Genomic DNA, 18,932 nt, shown 5'->3' on the forward strand with positions numbered 1-18,932 from the left:
AAAACCAGCCTTTATTCAAGGAACGGAGAAAGAATCCTGCCCTTGGAGAAATGTAGTGCAAAGTTATCACATAGGGATGTGGATGCAGAGACAGGAAGAATGTGTGGCCATTTTCATAATCACCAAAAGAAAACGCAATCATGTGCTTTCTAAGCTATACCAAAGCGCTCCTTGAATACAGTAGGACACACAGCAGGGGGTGGGAAATTCCACCGGGGGTTGGGCAGGGAGGAATTCAAACAGGAAGTGATACCGGAACAAAATTGAGGGGGGTGAGGAGGTGGGAAATGGTCCAGTGCATTGAAGAAACAACACATGCTCTCCGGAGGGCACGGTACACAAGAGGGTGGCACGGTGGGCTGGAGAGAGAAAACTCTGAGGAGATAGGAGGAGGATATTGGGGCATTTATGTTACATTTCTGAACAAGCACACATCTTATTTTCTATTATGTTTCCGCCGACTCGTCCCTGTCCTGCCTTCTGGAATCGCACAAAACAAGCCTCCTCTCTCGCCATCAGAGGGTTCTCAAGTCCCTCTGAGTAGTCAGGCCACACTCTCTGCTCACCACATCCATTGTCTCAAATCCTTCCTCAAAGGGTTCCACGATTTACTGGTTCCTCTTCTAAATGCCTCCAGAACAGAAGCAAAATCCAAGCCAAGAGAGGACGGCGGGCTTTCCCCAAGAGCCCTCCTAAATCTCCCAGACAGGTGGAGGTCCTGAGTCCACGCTTTTCCGGAGGCCACAATCCTATCTCTTTCTCACTGGTCCCAAGGGGAAACACGCAGAAGGCTAAGGAGCTTCCCGCTAACACTTTCCAGGGCTTGGGACTGGGAAGGTCAAGAACGGGGGCAAAATGCTCACTTGGGAGCGATGGTGCCTCCAGCTGCCAGGACAAACAGTCCAGCTCTGCAGGGGATGCCTAGGATGGAGGAGTCCTTGTGGGAGTCACCACTCATTCATTCATTCATTCATTCATTCATTCAACAAATGCGTGTCGAGTGCCTACTACGTGTCAGGCGCTCTCCTACTTTCTGGGATTACAGACCTGAGAGCAAGCCGGTGTTTGCCTCCACGTTGCTTACGGTCCAATTCAAGGAGACAGATTTTCAAATGAGCCTCTCCCGTGGACCTGGAGGAGCGTAAGGACGGGGGCTTTCGGGAGCTCTGCATGCTCAGGGCGAGGACATCAGCTAATCTGCGCACCCTCAGCAAGCTGTGACCTGCAGTACAACGGTAACCGTGACCATTAGCATAGTCTTCTCCTGTAACAGTCACTGTTCTAAATGCTTTCCACGGATTGACCTCTTCAGCCTCCAAATGATGCTATCAGGTGGAGAGAGTCCTTTCCATTTTACAGATCAGAAAGCGAGGCAGAGGGGCTGGCCCCGTGGCCAAGCGGTTAAGTTCACCCACTCCGCCTCGGCGGCCCAGGGCTTTGCCGGTTGGGATCCTGGGCGCGGACACGGCACCGCTCGTCAGGCCAGGCTGAGGCGGCGTCCCACGTGCCGCAACTAGGAGGACCCACAACTAAAAATATACAACTATGTACCGGGGGACTTTGGGGAGAAAAAGGAAAAACAAAATCTTTAAAAAAAAATAAAAAAGGAAAGTGAAGCAGAGAGAGGTCCACTGACTGGCCCAAGATCCAGCAGGTGGCGGAGCAGGGATCAAACCCAGTGGTGCTCCATGCACCACACCACTGTGCCTCCCCGTGGGAGGGGCGGACCCAGGAGGGAGGGGAGGGACGGTCTCCTAGTCAGGGGGAACAGCCTTTGAGAAGGCTCAGAGGCAAAGGAGGTCTGAGAGGGGTTCAGAGGGGACACTGAGTGACCAGGGCTGGAGAGATGACTTCCAAACAGAGGCACAGGAGAGGCCTCGGGGAAAGATATCACCCATCCCAGTCTGTTCTCCTTTTCTGCCCTCTCACCCTCTCTCCAAATGGATGGGAGGCCCCTTGAGGGCAGGGAAAAGTTCCAAATCACTTTATTACGTGATTATTATATCACCTTCCCTCAGCTGCCCTCCTCACCCCTACTTCAACTGTTGCCGTGATTTCTTGTTGCCATGTTGACGTTCAAACTGGGCCCTCGGAACTGAGCTATGTCAGCGGTGACATCACACAGGATTTACTGGAAGACTCGGAGCTCACTCAGATCCCAACTGCTCACAGAGAGGTTGTGGATCCGGGATCTCCCTGTGGGGCAGCGCCTGTAGCTGCCGACTCACAGACATTGAGGACTCACTCAGAGTCTACGACCCAAGAGAGGCTGAGATTGGGAAGAGGGAGAGAGATCCTTCCGGAGACCATCCTGGGAGTTCACCTCTGCCCCGACAGGATGAATCGGCGGCAATCCGGGAGGAAGAGGCCTATCTCTGAGACCCCAGGTAAGGAGAGGAGGAAAACAGTCTGATGGATGGGAGCTGGGAAGCCAGGGGTCTGATTTCCCCGGACAGATGGCCAGGAGAGCGAAGATGAAGGATTTGGCCAGAGGCCTGAGGCTCACTGAGGCTTTCACTGTGAACGTACTGTGTCATTTAGTAGACAACGAACACATGCGTAACATGAATGACTAAGTGAAGGAGTGAGTGAGTGAACCGAAGGACCCCCTACTGTGAGTCTGAGGGTCTTTCCTCAATTGGCTCAGACTAGAAACTTAACTGTTCAGGCCTGAGCCCTAGGAAGGGCTTGATGGCCACGCGAAGGCAGGAAGCAAGGGAGCCCCTGGGGCAGACGGCGTGGGACTGGGGAGAAGGGGCGAGGGGACTTGTCCCCTTCACTGTCCTCGCATTTTCTACTGAGAGGGAATTAATACATCAGGCGAGGCAGCAAAAACAGTAATCCAGAAGTTATGGAAGGCTGCTGGGTGGTTGGCCCGGTACCCCACGACGACCCCAGAGGTCTCCCTCATTCTGAGCCAGGGCTGGGGCAGAAGGGGGCCTGGGCAGACAGCACTACCCTCAGTCCAAGGCCTTGCCTTCTCCTCCTCTGTCTCCCGTCCACCTCTCCCTAGGGCTCTACGATGTGGCACAGCAAAGCTTCACTTCAGAATCGCATTCTAAATCTCTCCTTAACCTGTGTTTCTGCCAGAAATCCTACAGATCCTAGTTCGGGACCCTTTCCCCAGTCAGTTCCTTTTCCCCTTGCCTCCTCCCCAACTTCCTGACAACTCCCATGTGCTGCTCGCCACAGGCCCAGCTGGTTTCCTCTTCCCTCCTGGTCTTCTGTCTGCAGATTCTGTCCACTGCCCCCTGAGGTCTTCTCCATCTCGGTCCTACCTGAACCCTTCGCTCCCTCCCCCACACACCCCCAAAGCTTGCTTCCATCACTTCCTTTCTGCATCCTGAACTCTCCAAACCAGCCCCGTCCTCAGAAGCATGCACAGACCCTGAGGCTGACGCAGCAAGCCCGCAGATGCCCTCGGTGAGGTTTTCACGTACTCACCACGGAGGTTGGGGGATCAGGGCGCTCAGACACGGACATCTGTTTTCTGCCTTCACACTGAAGGAGCTCATCTCACGAGGAAGTGCTCAGGAGTCAGCTCCGAGCAAGCCTTTTTAAAGGTCTAGTGTTGCTCGGTTAAGGAAGGTTTGAGAAAGAAGGAAACTTGCAAGAGCCTTAACAAAGTCTGCAAATTAGTATGTCTGTCAGTGGAATTCCTTCTATCAGTGCCCCCCTAATACCGGGTTGAAAAGAGCTGAGCATTTCTCCCGTTGGCACGCTAACCCTCTAACTAACTATCCTAGCAAATCAACTTCATAGAAAACATCTCCCAGAGGGGTAGCATAGTTGGCATTCAACAAATGTTAGGAAAAAAAAAAAAAAGAAAAATTAGCCTGAAGGTCCTACAATTACAAGCAGAAGATCGCAAAGGGTATTGTATTGTCTCCCACGACAGACCTTTGACACAGGGTACCACTGTCATTGGTACCAATGTGCTCGAGGGGACTTGTGTCACCCCCAGCAGTGCAACCAGCACTGGAAGGCTCGGGACCCGGGCCCGCCGGGGCAAGACGAAGATGTGACGAGGTTTCCCAGAGGTGGAGGAGGGTAGCGACGGAGAGGCCCCCAGGGACCCCCGACACAACAGCCTGGGCTCAGAGACCAGGCCCCAGGCCCCAGGCCCCAGAGCTCATGGAACTCCCACTCTGTTCTCAGAGGCCTCAACCCAAGAGGACAGGGCCACACAGCCTACACCATCGGCAAACAGAAGCCGGAGCTCCAGGCCCAGGAAGACCCTCCGACTCCCAGAGACGTGTGTCTCCTCTGCTTCAGCGGAGCGGACCTCCCACTCCTCCAGCTACGGGTCGCCCAAAGAGAAGCAATGGGTGCGGTGCGCCTATTACACCCAAGTGCGCACCGTGAAGGGGGTGGCCGTCGCGTGGCAAACCGAAAGCGGGTTTGCACCCGTGGACGAGAGGCCCCGCGTCTTCGAGGCCGAGCTCTCCCAGGAGAGCACCATCGGCTCTCCCCCGAGCCCGGCTGACACGGAGTCCCTGCTCAGCGACACGGAGCCCTGTGTCCAGGAAGCCGAGGCGCACACCCCTGCGCCGGCCGTCCAGGAGCAGGGGGCGCCGCCCCGTGCGGTCACCCCGGAGTGGCTGGTGACCGGCGAGCACGGCTTCCGCTGCGTGGCCTGCTGCCGCGTGTTCCCGTCCCCGGCCGCCGTGGTGGCGCACGCCGAGCGCGGCGTCAAGGAGGGCTTCAGCTGCCGCGTCTTCTATGAGGAGCTGCTGGAGCGCCGGCGGCCCGCGTCTGCGCCGCGCCGGCCCCGACGCTGCCACCTGCTGGCCCAGAGGCGCCTGCTGGCGGCCAAGAGCAGGGAGGTGCGAGCCAAGGAGGAAGCCTGCCTGCGCCTGCAGGCGAGACTGCAAGCACAGAGCCAGGAGCTGAGGCGGCTGCGGAGCGAGCTGGCGTGGCTGCAGAGGCAGGAGGCCTGGCAGAGGCAGGGCCGCGGGGCGCGGCCCCAAGGACCGCGGGGCACGCGCCTGAAGGGCCGCGCTCAGGCCCTGTGACTGCAGAGCAGGGCTGTGGGTGGGATGGGGCCTGTCGGGGAAGACCGCGGGTCAGACCGCTTAGCCACCCCGGGAGACCCTTCGCTCCAGGCTGCGTGGTCCGCATCGCCAACCAAGGGCGTGGAGAGCACCACCCAGAAGGGGTGGATGAAGCGGCCTCGGGACAGCCGACTCTGCACGCCAGGTCAGGCCAGAGGCTCGCCCAGCCAGGAGAAGAGAGGAGAGCCCCATCCAGATGCTGTGGAATTCGGGACCCTGAACATGGCGACCGTGTAAGGCGGGAAAGAAAACGGGACTTCAGGGGGCTCTGGAGGGCTGGGAGAGCGCCTCAGCCAAGGGAGCTCTAAAGGAAGTGTGGTTGAGAAGGGGTGTAGCTGAGTCGTCCGCAGGAGGAGGAAGCAGAAGGAGTCGGGGACGCGGGGAAACAGTCTGTAGGACAGCAATGGGATAAAGCCCCTCAACCCGCCCCTCCGCCTGCCTCCGCTCCCAGCCACGTGCAGGGAGAGATAGGAAGGAGGGCCTGCAAGAGGAGAGGCGGGCTCTTAAAGGAAGCTGAGCTCGCCATCCAAGTCCTCTGGCCTCACTGGGAGAAGCGGGGTTGGAGGGATGTGCCGTTCCCTCTTGGGGGGAGTGGAGGTGGCAGCTGGTGCAGAAAGACTCCATTGGTGCCATCCTTTTCTGCATAACAGGAGATCCAGTTACTGGATGAGTCCTGCAGAGGGTCTCCTAGGGTGCGAGGGAAGCAGCTTGGAAACTTTTTGGCCCCTTTACAACAAACATGCTTTACCCCCCGGTCGTGACACATCCGTGACACTTGCCTGTTCTTTCTTTGTTCTGTGGTATAACCGGACCTATCCTGAGATCAGAGAACTGCAAGAAAACACCTGGCTGAGGATAAAGCAGCAAAAGAGAGGACATTTCCTGTGAACCCTGGAATTATAATGAAGGCAGGGGTGATCCGAGGTGAGGATGGGAAGGGTCAGGTTCATGCCCAGACTCCATGGTGGGCAGAGAAACTAGGGTCAGGGCATCAAGTCCAAGGGCCCGGGAAGCGCTGGGGGTGTCAGGGTGTGTCCATGTCCCTGGGAGCTGAGACGCAGAGTGACACGGGGACCCTCAGGGCACAGGGTGCGTGGGTAGGGTTCCCAGGCCTGGCACATCCATCCACGGGCTGCCCTGTTTGTACTTCTCAGAGGGACAGACATGGCTCCTGAGGGTGACAGGGTCTGAAGTGGAGGGAAGCCAGGGCTTTGAGGCAGGTGCTAATGATGAAGAAGGAAATCCTGTTGATGAGGATTATTTTAGGCTGGTTACTTTTAAAAACTGCAGACGGGAAGGAGCCTCTGAGGAGTGGGATTTGCTTGCCCTTTGATGAGAGACATTTGCATCTGTGAAGGAAGTCTCCACGTGTTGGGGGTGTCTCCCTCTCTGCCCCAGGAGGAAGGAGGGGTGACCTTATCTCTAGAGACTCTTAATGGGGACGGCAAGGACTTAAGTCTTGTCTATGGTGCTCGTCTGGTAACCTCACCTAGCTGACTCCTCCCCCCACCCCCACCACCAATAGCCTCCGGGAGGCATAGGACATCCCGACTTAATCCGGTCTGATTCTGACCTAAAGTTATAGGGCCAGCCAATAACCAGACCCCACCTGCACTGATGCCATTTTAACAACTTCTTTTACACATTCTTTCCTTTGTCTTGGAAAGAGATAAACTCACATACCTATGCCTTCAGTTTAGCCCTACTCTCAACCCATGTTGGCAGCGGCAGCGGCAGCTCCTCCTGCCCGTGGGTCCAGTCCCCACGCAGCAGCTCTGACTGCCCATGGGTCCTGTCCCCATGCCGGCAGCAGCAGCTCTGACTGCCCATTGGGTCCTGTCCCCGTGCTCTTCCATACTATTCTCTCAATCAAAGAGCACTACTGCCAGACCTTGAGAGTCCAAGAAATCTCTCTTTCGACTCCTCGGCTCACCCACCCCGCATCTCTGTGATTCTCAGAGATGCGAGAGTGGAAATGGTCTGGCAATCCCAGTGGGAGGCAGAGGCTGGCTGGGACTTTCCACTGTCCAAGAGATCTTTTGTCCAAAATCTTTTCCTTCCTATAAGTTGCGAAATCCCCGTTAACTACGTCTAAGGGTAGTCTTGGAAAATGGCCTCGAATGCACCTGGGTGAGTTTTCCATTAGAACGGTTAGAGGAGTAAGGCGGGAGCACATAGCAGAGAACAAGAATCTCGCAGTGTCTGCGTGTCACTTAATGAATTGCACATGGTGTCCAGCCTTCTTCCTCGCCAGTATACATGTATACTCAGCACACGTTTGAGGGTGGATGCTTTAATCCTCACAGAATACTTTGGTCATTTCTAGGTGTAGAGTCCAGAAGAAGGCATGGTCTCCAAATGGCAAGCAAGAGCTCTGCTGGGTCTGACCCCTGTACAGCTGAGGGTGTGTCTTCATTCAGTGGTCGGACTCTTTGTGTCTGACGTTAAAGATGGGCTCATGCCTATCTTTTCACAATGCAAAATTTAAAACTGCATATCTGTGATGTTCTAACTTAGAGAGGTCTTATATTCTGATTATGATCTGTCTAACTGCAAAGTATTGTAAATCGAAAGTATAATCAGAATCATCCTCTCCTATGTAAATTGCACTCCTCTCCCAAGTTGTCCAGTGTTAAAAGACACACGTGTATCCTTCCCTACATCTCTCTCTGCTCAGAGACTGCCAGATTCTTAATGTTTCTGTCCCCTCAGCATTCACTGTCGGGATCCTAAGCCCCAATGTGATGGAGTTAGGAGATGGGGCGTTTGGGAGGTGACTGGGTCCTGAGGGTGGTGCCCCCATGACTGGGACTAGTGCTCTTATAGAAGAGACCCCGCAGAGTTCCCCAGCCCCTTCCACCATGTGAGGATGCAAGAGTGTGAGCCCGATAGGGCCCTCGCCTGTCCATGCTGGTACCCTGATCTTGGACTTCCAACCTCCAGGACTGTGAGAAATCAACTCCTATTGTTTATCAGCCAGCCTCAGCTGTGGTATTTTGTTATAGCAGCCCAAATGGACTAAGACAGACACACATATACAGTCCCAGGTACACGGGGAGGTCTGTCTGTTTCTTCGCTTTTTTAAAAATGACGTCACACTTGGCCCACATTGTTCTGCGCCATGTTTCACTGGACAATCTATGATGGATTCCTGTCAGTCAGCAGATACAGCTAACCCTGTCTTTTTGGTTCTTCTTATTTTGACTCATGTTTACTCTTCATGGCTTTGAATTATAGCATACCTTATATACACTGATACATAACTATAGAATGGAAATACATTTCATTATGCTATTTCTTTAAACACTGTCCCTTCTGCATGTTCTCACTCATTGTCACAGTTGCAGAAGTGTGTCCAGATAATTCTAACAGTCTAATAAGTAGACTCCTTCATCATCCTTGCTTAAGCAATCATACACATACAAACATACGCTTCTACTCCTTTATGCACGTGTATATAGGTTTTCCAGTATACTCAGATCTTTGTTCTTGTTTTACCAAAACGGGCTCATTTCCTACATACTAATTTGCCCCTTCCTCTGCCCCTCCCTCCCTCCCTCCCTCCCTCCTCCAGTGGAATGTCGGTTCGATGCCCTCCATCAGCAAAGGCCTCAAGGACAGAGTTTAAGAGAAAGCAAAGCATTTCCCACCAACTCCTTACCTGAGAGCGTCTTCGCGAGAATGCACGGCACACATGTCACAGGGCACAGGAGATGCGGCCTTCTTTACCTTTTCCCTCCTCAAGAAGCAGGAGCCAATGCCAAGAGGTCAGGGCTCATGTCTCCGTACTTCTCACGCCTCTCGTGGTCCCATTTCTCACTCGAGTCGTAAAACTGGGAGTCAAGCAACCAGCTGTGAGAAGAGGAACCCAGGAAGTACTCCTCGGCTGGGATGCCTTCAAAGACCGATTATCCGAGTCCTAAGACCAGCTGACGACCTGGGACACTAAGGTGATTGGTCCTCTACCTGCAGGAAGAACAGACTGGGCTGAGGCAAGTCCTCCTTGACCCATCAGGCACCCCAAGAGGTTTTGGAGGCTCCTTCGTCTCTTAAGTCAAAAGGCACGTCCAACCCAGTGGGAAAAGCACGGAGCAAAAGACGTTCTCCTTTGAAAGCGGAAACGGGCCCAGGACTCACAAGTGGAATGCGCTTCACCTCGGGCCAGCTTTTCAAGTTAGCGCCAGTCTGTCCCTGGTCGCCTGCACAACCAGGCTTTCCTAACCTTTCACCTCTCTCCTTCCCAGTGTCCTGTGGCCTCTGCCAGTCTTAAGGTGATAGTTGACACCGCTGCTTGCCCACCTCCGAGGTGGCGGATTCTCAGAGTGCCAAGCGCAAACCAACAGTGCCCTTAGGGGTCCTTTAACGGAAAAGCTGCCAAAAAGAACACAATGCCCAGAATAATCCCGAGACCCTGATGAGGAGGAAGCGGGGTGGGGGTGGTCTTTGACTGTTGGGAGTTCTCAGGGCTCAGGGGCTCCAAGTCACCAGGGTCATGCCCATGGCGGGAAATCTTTAGGGGGTCTGCAACTCTGTGTGTTGAGTGTCCGGCGCAGAGGCCCAGGCAGCCCAAGAGGACCTCTCTGACCTATGCCTCACCCAGCAGTGGGGGAAATCTTCACTAGGTGACCCGCAAGTATTCCTGGGGATCTTTCTTCCAAAGATCTTAGTTTGCAGGCTCTTGAGCGGTAGGAGATGAGAAAGCTGGGACCAAGGAGGTTGCCCAGAGGAGGAGGCTCCCTTTGTGTCCTTGGGGGTTTGGTTCGGCGCCCCCCACCCCCACTTGTTTAAGCGAGTAACGCTCCAAGCAGGCATTTGTTGGTAAGTTGCCTCTGCTTAGTTTATTGCTTACCCAGAGGTCAGCCATGGAGAGTCTATGTTGAGTTCATTGGATAGGTCTTCTTTTGCCTGGGCAGAGCAGAGTCTGGTCACAGCTAGTGATGAAACTTGGGAAACTGAAACGTGTTAGGCCAGACCAGGCAGGCTTTGCTGCAGAAATTCTTGCCGTTTAGCTCCATCTTCTTGCTAAGTCTCCCATGTAGACCACGCAGGGCAGTGGAGCTCGTGGGAAACCGGCGGGGCTGGCTCTCACAAGTGGACTTGTAAATGCAAAGTCTCCCGCTTTATCAGCATCACACTTATCTGAAGATCTTGTAGAAAACGCAGATCCTCAGGACCAGCACCATGGGGTTCCTACAGACTGGGCATTCTGGGCCTCAGAGTCGTGTCGGGGTGGGGACAGAGGAGAGCTGATGGATTCTCCCCAGGGGATAAAATGGGGGTGCGAAGGGAAAGAAGAAAGAAATAGAGCTGAAACAAGATCTTGGAAAGCGCATCATTGGAAAGGACCCATAAATCCTAAACCTGGCTCATGTGCTGGCAAGAACAGCAGTGGACAGGTACTGGGGAATGTGGTATGTTGCTACACGCCTTCATGACCCAGCTCTCCTCAGAGTTCCTGCTGGCAGAAGGTGAGGCAGGCCGAAAAAGAGTCTCGGAATTTTCCAGGATGTCCACATGGGCCAACGCACAGCAACAACTGCGGCAAGGGAGGTGGCCAGGCCCAGCCCTCCGAACCCCTCGTCCTGTGTGAGCAGAAGCTCTGGGAGTCTCAAGATGAGCAGGGTGTGGTCGCGGGCCCTCCCAACTGGGTGTGAGTGCCCAGGAGGACCCTTCAAGGGCAGTGCAGGCAGTGCAGGCAGTGCAGGCACTACCTCCAGCCCGGAGAGAGCATGTGCACAGCGAGCGTGGCCTCGTCGGCTCTGCCTTCTCTTCTGGATGTACAAGCCCAGGGCTCTTGCATGGGTGGATCCAGGCAGTTGTGCGCCTGTTCTCCACCCTTCCTGGGTCATCCTCCGCACACACGATAGCTGAGGACACTCCACTGTCCGCCTCGTCGCTCTCAGCACAAGCACTGCCCAAGTCGCTGCAGCCCAGAGCTCCTGGAGGCCTGGTCCTGGGCCTAGGCCTAGGCCTCCAAGGCTGCCGGCTTTGCCTGCATCCTGTTGGTCCCCGCAGGAGCGGCCGGGCTCGCGGGCCAGGCGGCTGGGCGATCCTGGGCGTGGCCGAGCGGTGGGGAGGAGCCGGGCGGTCTCCAGCGGAGCGCGAGGCCAGGATCTCGTCCAGCCTGCCGCAGGGCTTGCGGCAGGGTAGGCACGGGATGCCGCGCCGCCCTCGGGCTCCTTTCCCGCGTGGCGCCTGCGCCCCAACCGGTCCAACTGCCGCCCTCCCCGCCTGTTCATTCCAGTAGTGCGTTCTCTTCTGATGCGCAGATGCAACAGGTCACCCGTTCCACACCGTGCACTGAAGAAATCCAGCAAGTTTAGAGACCTGATGGGAATAGCAGAAGTTGAAGCTAGTAGATGGGGGCTGGGGGGGAGAGTGGGGGCGGGGGGACGGGAGCCTAAGGGGCATAAGGGAAAAATAATTTAAAAAAATAGAAAGAACCCTGGAATAATAGACCTTCTCTACATTCTGCACTCAACGAGGCTGTGGACACAAAACTACCTGCATATGCTACTGTGCATTTCTTTGAAGCAAATAATGTGAGATAAGGGAATAAGTAAGCAGAGGTGACTGCCAATCTGGGATTGATTAATTGATCTGGATGGCCTGAAAACAGTGAACATCCACCATATTTAAGAAGGGATTTAGCAGTCTAGAGCAAGCAGGGGCAAGCTTTCTAATCATTACCAGAATGGTCCGTTAATCACTCTGAAAAAAGGAACAGCAGCTTAAAATCTTCCACGCAGAAAATAACAGGCCAATTCTCTGGCAGGTTCCACCAAACGTGCAGGTACCATATCATTTTAATATTATACAAAGAATAGAAAGAGAGAAGGCATTCCCCAACTTGTCCTATGAGGCCACATACCATAGTAGTCAGCAAAGTTGATCTATTAGTTATCTACTGGTGCGTAACAAATTATCTCCAAACTTGGCTGGTGTGGGGTCAATTGCAAAATATTCAATACATTTTAACACAATTCGGAACTGGATGAAGTTACCTGTTATTACTTCTATCTCAACATAGTCTTGAATGAATAAGCCAGACAATTTAATAAGCAGGTATAAATATCAAGATTTTTAAAAATTCTAATAATTATGCAATCGCATGCCTCGAAAACGACAACAAAAATTTTGACGAGGTGGCTACATATAAGACAAATATACCAAAATCAATGGCTTCTCTCCAAGCTAGAAATAAAGCATCCCGAAAATGGAAACGGGGGTGGGAGGCATAGATCATTATCTTGCCCCCGTTAGTTCACTGTGCCAAATAGAGTCAAAATTATAAAATATTAAGAAAACACTTCAATAGGAACAGCAAGGAACTTACGAAAAAGACTAAGCTATTGAAGAAGTAAAAGCTGGTTGAATGTGTGGAAATTAATCAATAAAGGAAACCAACTAAAACTGGAGTCAGGAAGGCCTTACAGGGAGCTCTCCAGTCCTACCACCCACCGTCAATTACCCCAATTAGGGAGAGACCAGCACCTTGCATCTCCAACGAGAAGTTGGCTACTACTTTACTATGCCAGCAGGAGGAAGAAAGAATTTCCTCTTTGGGGACAACAAGCCCAGCCAATGGAAAACGTTACAATGAGGAGTCGTCCGCACCCTGAACTCTCACTCTCCTTGAATTAACTTTCACTTAGAACAGCTCCCGTAACTCCCAGGCCTTCCTGACTCCAATTTTAGTTGGTTTCCTTTATTAATTCATTTCTGAACAAGCACACATCTTTCTTTTCTCTTGTGTTCCCGCCGACTCGTCCCTGTCCTGCCTTCTGGAATCGCACAAAACAAGCCTCCTCTCTCGCCATCAGAGAGTTTTCAAGTCCCTCTGAGTAGTCAGGCCACACACTCTGCTCACCACATCCATTGTCTCAAATCCTTCCTCAAAGGGTTCCACGATTTACTGGTTCCTCTTCTAAATGCCTCCAGAACAGAAGCAAAATCCAAGCCAAGAGAGGACGGCGGGCTTTCCCCAAGAGCCCTCCTAAATCTCCCAGACAGGTGGAGGTCCTGAGTCCACGCTTTTCCGGAGGCCACAATCCTATCTCTTTCTCACTGGTCCCAAGGGGAAACACGCAGAGGGCTAAGGAGCTTCCCGCTAACACTTTCCAGGGCTTGGGACCGGGAAGGTCAAGAACAGGGGCAAAATGCTCACTTGGGAGCGATGGTGCCTCCAGCTGCCAGGACAAACAGTCCAGCTCTGCAGGGGATGCCTAGGATGGAGGAGTCCTTGTGGGAGTCACCACTCATTCATTCATTCATTCATTCATTCATTCAACAAATGCGTGTCGAGTGCCTACTACGTGTCAGGCGCTCTCCTACTTTCTGGGATTACAGACCTGAGAGCAAGCCGGTGTTTGCCTCCACGTTGCTTACGGTCCAATTCAAGGAGACAGATTTTCAAATGAGCCTCTCCCGTGGACCTGGAGGAGCGTAAGGACGGGGGCTTTCGGGAGCTCTGCATGCTCAGGGCGAGGACATCAGCTAATCTGCGCACCCTCAGCAAGCTGTGACCTGCAGTACAACGGTAACCGTGACCATTAGCATAGTCTTCTCCTGTAACAGTCACTGTTCTAAATGCTTTCCACGGATTGACCTCTTCAGCCTCCAAATGATGCTATCAGGTGGAGAGAGTCCTTTCCATTTTACAGATCAGAAAGCGAGGCAGAGGGGCTGGCCCCGTGGCCAAGCGGTTAAGTTCACCCACTCCGCCTCGGCGGCCCAGGGCTTTGCCGGTTGGGATCCTGGGCGCGGACACGGCACCGCTCGTCAGGCCAGGCTGAGGCGGCGTCCCACGTGCCGCAACTAGGAGGACCCACAACTAAAAATATACAACTATGTACCGGGGGACTTTGGGGAGAAAAAGGAAAAATAAAATCTTTAAAAAAAAATAAAAAAGGAAAGTGAAGCAGAGAGAGGTCCACTGACTGGCCCAAGATCCAGCAGGTGGCGGAGCAGGGATCAAACCCAGTGGTGCTCCATGCACCACACCACTGTGCCTCCCCGTGGGAGGGGCGGACCCAGGAGGGAGGGGAGGGACGGTCTCCTAGTCAGGGGGAACAGCCTTTGAGAAGGCTCAGAGGCAAAGGAGGTCTGAGAGGGGTTCAGAGGGGACACTGAGTGACCAGGGCTGGAGAGGTGACTTCCAAACAGAGGCACAGGAGAGGCCTCGGGGAAAGATATCACCCATCCCAGTCTGTTCTCCTTTTCTGCCCTCTCACCCTCTCTCCAAATGGATGGGAGGCCCCTTGAGGGCAGGGAAAAGTTCCAAATCACTTTATTACGTAATTATTATATCACCTTCCCTCAGCTGCCCTCCTCACCCCTACTTCAACTGTTGCCGTGATTTCTTGTTGCCATGTTGACGTTCAAACTGGGCCCTCGGAACTGAGCTATGTCAGCGGTGACATCACACAGGATTTACTGGAAGACTCGGAGCTCACTCAGATCCCAACTGCTCACAGAGAGGTTGTGGATCCGGGATCTCCCTGTGGGGCAGCGCCTGTAGCTGCCGACTCACAGACATTGAGGACTCACTCAGAGTCTACGACCCAAGAGAGGCTGAGATTGGGAAGAGGGAGAGAGATCCTTCCGGAGACCATCCTGGGAGTTCACCTCTGCCCCGACAGGATGAATCGGCGGCAATCCGGGAGGAAGAGGCCTATCTCTGAGACCCCAGGTAAGGAGAGGAGGAAAACAGTCTGATGGATGGGAGCTGGGAAGCCAGGGGTCTGATTTCCCCGGACAGATGGCCAGGAGAGCGAAGATGAAGGATTTGGCCAGAGGCCTGAGGCTCACTGAGGCTTTCACTGTGAACGTACTGTGTCATTTAGTAGACAACGAACACATGCGTAACATGAATGACTAAGTGAAGGAGTGAGTGAGTGAACCGAAGGACCCCCTACTGTGAGTCTGAGGGTCTTTCCTCAATTGGCTCAGACTAGAAACTTAACTGTTCAGGCCTGAGCCCTAGGAAGGGCTTGATGGCCACGCGAAGGCAGGAAGCAAGGGAGCCCCTGGGGCAGACGGCGTGGGACTGGGGAGAAGGGGCGAGGGGACTTGTCCCCTTCACTGTCCTCGCATTTTCTACTGAGAGGGAATTAATACATCAGGCGAGGCAGCAAAAACAGTAATCCAGAAGTTATGGAAGGCTGCTGGGTGGTTGGCCCGGTACCCCACGACGACCCCAGAGGTCTCCCTCATTCTGAGCCAGGGCTGGGGCAGAAGGGGGCCTGGGCAGACAGCACTACCCTCAGTCCAAGGCCTTGCCTTCTCCTCCTCTGTCTCCCGTCCACCTCTCCCTAGGGCTCTACGATGTGGCACAGCAAAGCTTCACTTCAGAATCGCATTCTAAATCTCTCCTTAACCTGTGTTTCTGCCAGAAATCCTACAGATCCTAGTTCGGGACCCTTTCCCCAGTCAGTTCCTTTTCCCCTTGCCTCCTCCCCAACTTCCTGACAACTCCCATGTGCTGCTCGCCACAGGCCCAGCTGGTTTCCTCTTCCCTCCTGGTCTTCTGTCTGCAGATTCTGTCCACTGCCCCCTGAGGTCTTCTCCATCTCGGTCCTACCTGAACCCTTCGCTCCCTCCCCCACACACCCCCAAAGCTTGCTTCCATCACTTCCTTTCTGCATCCTGAACTCTCCAAACCAGCCCCGTCCTCAGAAGCATGCACAGACCCTGAGGCTGACGCAGCAAGCCCGCAGATGCCCTCGGTGAGGTTTTCACGTACTCACCACGGAGGTTGGGGGATCAGGGCGCTCAGACACGGACATCTGTTTTCTGCCTTCACACTGAAGGAGCTCATCTCACGAGGAAGTGCTCAGGAGTCAGCTCCGAGCAAGCCTTTTTAAAGGTCTAGTGTTGCTCGGTTAAGGAAGGTTTGAGAAAGAAGGAAACTTGCAAGAGCCTTAACAAAGTCTGCAAATTAGTATGTCTGTCAGTGGAATTCCTTCTATCAGTGCCCCCCTAATACCGGGTTGAAAAGAGCTGAGCATTTCTCCCGTTGGCACGCTAACCCTCTAACTAACTATCCTAGCAAATCAACTTCATAGAAAACATCTCCCAGAGGGGTAGCATAGCTGGCATTCAACAAATGTTAGGAAAAAAAAAAAAAGAAAAATTAGCCTGAAGGTCCTACAATTACAAGCAGAAGATCGCAAAGGGTATTGTATTGTCTCCCACGACAGACCTTTGACACAGGGTACCACTGTCATTGGTACCAATGTGCTCGAGGGGACTTGTGTCACCCCCAGCAGTGCAACCAGCACTGGAAGGCTCGGGACCCGGGCCCGCCGGGGCAAGACGAAGATGTGACGAGGTTTCCCAGAGGTGGAGGAGGGTAGCGACGGAGAGGCCCCCAGGGACCCCCGACACAACAGCCTGGGCTCAGAGACCAGGCCCCAGGCCCCAGGCCCCAGAGCTCATGGAACTCCCACTCTGTTCTCAGAGGCCTCAACCCAAGAGGACAGGGCCACACAGCCTACACCATCGGCAAACAGAAGCCGGAGCTCCAGGCCCAGGAAGACCCTCCGACTCCCAGAGACGTGTGTCTCCTCTGCTTCAGCGGAGCGGACCTCCCACTCCTCCAGCTACGGGTCGCCCAAAGAGAAGCAATGGGTGCGGTGCGCCTATTACACCCAAGTGCGCACCGTGAAGGGGGTGGCCGTCGCGTGGCAAACCGAAAGCGGGTTTGCACCCGTGGACGAGAGGCCCCGCGTCTTCGAGGCCGAGCTCTCCCAGGAGAGCACCATCGGCTCTCCCCCGAGCCCGGCTGACACGGAGTCCCTGCTCAGCGACACGGAGCCCTGTGTCCAGGAAGCCGAGGCGCACACCCCTGCGCCGGCCGTCCAGGAGCAGGGGGCGCCGCCCCGTGCGGTCACCCCGGAGTGGCTGGTGACCGGCGAGCACGGCTTCCGCTGCGTGGCCTGCTGCCGCGTGTTCCCGTCCCCGGCCGCCGTGGTGGCGCACGCCGAGCGCGGCGTCAAGGAGGGCTTCAGCTGCCGCGTCTTCTATGAGGAGCTGCTGGAGCGCCGGCGGCCCGCGTCTGCGCCGCGCCGGCCCCGACGCTGCCACCTGCTGGCCCAGAGGCGCCTGCTGGCGGCCAAGAGCAGGGAGGTGCGAGCCAAGGAGGAAGCCTGCCTGCGCCTGCAGGCGAGACTGCAAGCACAGAGCCAGGAGCTGAGGCGGCTGCGGAGCGAGCTGGCGTGGCTGCAGAGGCAGGAGGCCTGGCAGAGGCAGGGCCGCGGGGCGCGGCCCCAAGGACCGCGGGGCACGCGCCTGAAGGGCCGCGCTCAGGCCCTGTGACTGCAGAGCAGGGCTGTGGGTGGGATGGGGCCTGTCGGGGAAGACCGCGGGTCAGACCGCTTAGCCACCCCGGGAGACCCTTCGCTCCAGGCTGCGTGGTCCGCATCGCCAACCAAGGGCGTGGAGAGCACCACCCAGAAGGGGTGGATGAAGCGGCCTCGGGACAGCCGACTCTGCACGCCAGGTCAGGCCAGAGGCTCGCCCAGCCAGGAGAAGAGAGGAGAGCCCCATCCAGATGCTGTGGAATTCGGGACCCTGAACATGGCGACCGTGTAAGGCGGGAAAGAAAACGGGACTTCAGGGGGCTCTGGAGGGCTGGGAGAGCGCCTCAGCCAAGGGAGCTCTAAAGGAAGTGTGGTTGAGAAGGGGTGTAGCTGAGTCGTCCGCAGGAGGAGGAAGCAGAAGGAGTCGGGGACGCGGGGAAACAGTCTGTAGGACAGCAATGGGATAAAGCCCCTCAACCCGCCCCTCCGCCTGCCTCCGCTCCCAGCCACGTGCAGGGAGAGATAGGAAGGAGGGCCTGCAAGAGGAGAGGCGGGCTCTTAAAGGAAGCTGAGCTCGCCATCCAAGTCCTCTGGCCTCACTGGGAGAAGCGGGGTTGGAGGGATGTGCCGTTCCCTCTTGGGGGGAGTGGAGGTGGCAGCTGGTGCAGAAAGACTCCATTGGTGCCATCCTTTTCTGCATAACAGGAGATCCAGTTACTGGATGAGTCCTGCAGAGGGTCTCCTAGGGTGCGAGGGAAGCAGCTTGGAAACTTTTTGGCCCCTTTACAACAAACATGCTTTACCCCCCGGTCGTGACACATCCGTGACACTTGCCTGTTCTTTCTTTGTTCTGTGGTATAACCGGACCTATCCTGAGATCAGAGAACTGCAAGAAAACACCTGGCTGAGGATAAAGCAGCAAAAGAGAGGACATTTCCTGTGAACCCTGGAATTATAATGAAGGCAGGGGTGATCCGAGGTGAGGATGGGAAGGGTCAGGTTCATGCCCAGACTCCATGGTGGGCAGAGAAACTAGGGTCAGGGCATCAAGTCCAAGGGCCCGGGAAGCGCTGGGGGTGTCAGGGTGTGTCCATGTCCCTGGGAGCTGAGACGCAGAGTGACACGGGGACCCTCAGGGCACAGGGTGCGTGGGTAGGGTTCCCAGGCCTGGCACATCCATCCACGGGCTGCCCTGTTTGTACTTCTCAGAGGGACAGACATGGCTCCTGAGGGTGACAGGGTCTGAAGTGGAGGGAAGCCAGGGCTTTGAGGCAGGTGCTAATGATGAAGAAGGAAATCCTGTTGATGAGGATTATTTTAGGCTGGTTACTTTTAAAAACTGCAGACGGGAAGGAGCCTCTGAGGAGTGGGATTTGCTTGCCCTTTGATGAGAGACATTTGCATCTGTGAAGGAAGTCTCCACGTGTTGGGGGTGTCTCCCTCTCTGCCCCAGGAGGAAGGAGGGGTGACCTTATCTCTAGAGACTCTTAATGGGGACGGCAAGGACTTAAGTCTTGTCTATGGTGCTCGTCTGGTAACCTCACCTAGCTGACTCCTCCCCCCACCCCCACCACCA

The 18,932-nt window shown here is 55.0% G+C and overlaps 3 protein-coding genes across 3 annotated transcripts; 2 read left to right on the plus strand and 1 right to left on the minus strand.

Moving 5' to 3' along the window:
- The first annotated feature begins 2,338 nt into the window (after nucleotides 1–2,338).
- Nucleotides 2,339–5,015, plus strand: LOC138918608 (protein FAM170A-like). The gene is made up of 2 exons (XM_070240558.1): nucleotides 2,339–2,387; nucleotides 4,159–5,015. The coding sequence occupies exons 1-2, from the start codon at nucleotides 2,339–2,341 to the stop codon at nucleotides 5,013–5,015; spliced, it is 906 nt and encodes a 301-aa protein (XP_070096659.1).
- On the minus strand, nucleotides 3,849–13,568 carry LOC138915139 (uncharacterized). Its single transcript, XM_070268678.1, has 4 exons — nucleotides 13,406–13,568; nucleotides 9,904–11,381; nucleotides 8,716–9,020; nucleotides 3,849–5,741 (listed from the first exon to the last, which is right to left on the minus strand). The coding sequence occupies exons 1-2, from the start codon at nucleotides 13,528–13,530 to the stop codon at nucleotides 10,484–10,486; spliced, it is 1,023 nt and encodes a 340-aa protein (XP_070124779.1). The 5' UTR covers nucleotides 13,531–13,568; the 3' UTR covers nucleotides 3,849–5,741; nucleotides 8,716–9,020; nucleotides 9,904–10,483.
- Nucleotides 13,569–14,696: 1,128 nt separating this feature from the next.
- On the plus strand, nucleotides 14,697–17,372 carry LOC138918613 (protein FAM170A-like). The gene is made up of 2 exons (XM_070240629.1): nucleotides 14,697–14,745; nucleotides 16,516–17,372. Exons 1-2 carry the CDS (start codon nucleotides 14,697–14,699, stop codon nucleotides 17,370–17,372), a joined length of 906 nt encoding a protein of 301 aa, XP_070096730.1.
- Nucleotides 17,373–18,932: the final 1,560 nt, after the last annotated feature.

This window comes from Equus caballus, chromosome 1 (assembly GCF_041296265.1).
Source record: "Equus caballus isolate H_3958 breed thoroughbred chromosome 1, TB-T2T, whole genome shotgun sequence".
NCBI lineage: Eukaryota > Metazoa > Chordata > Mammalia > Perissodactyla > Equidae > Equus > Equus caballus.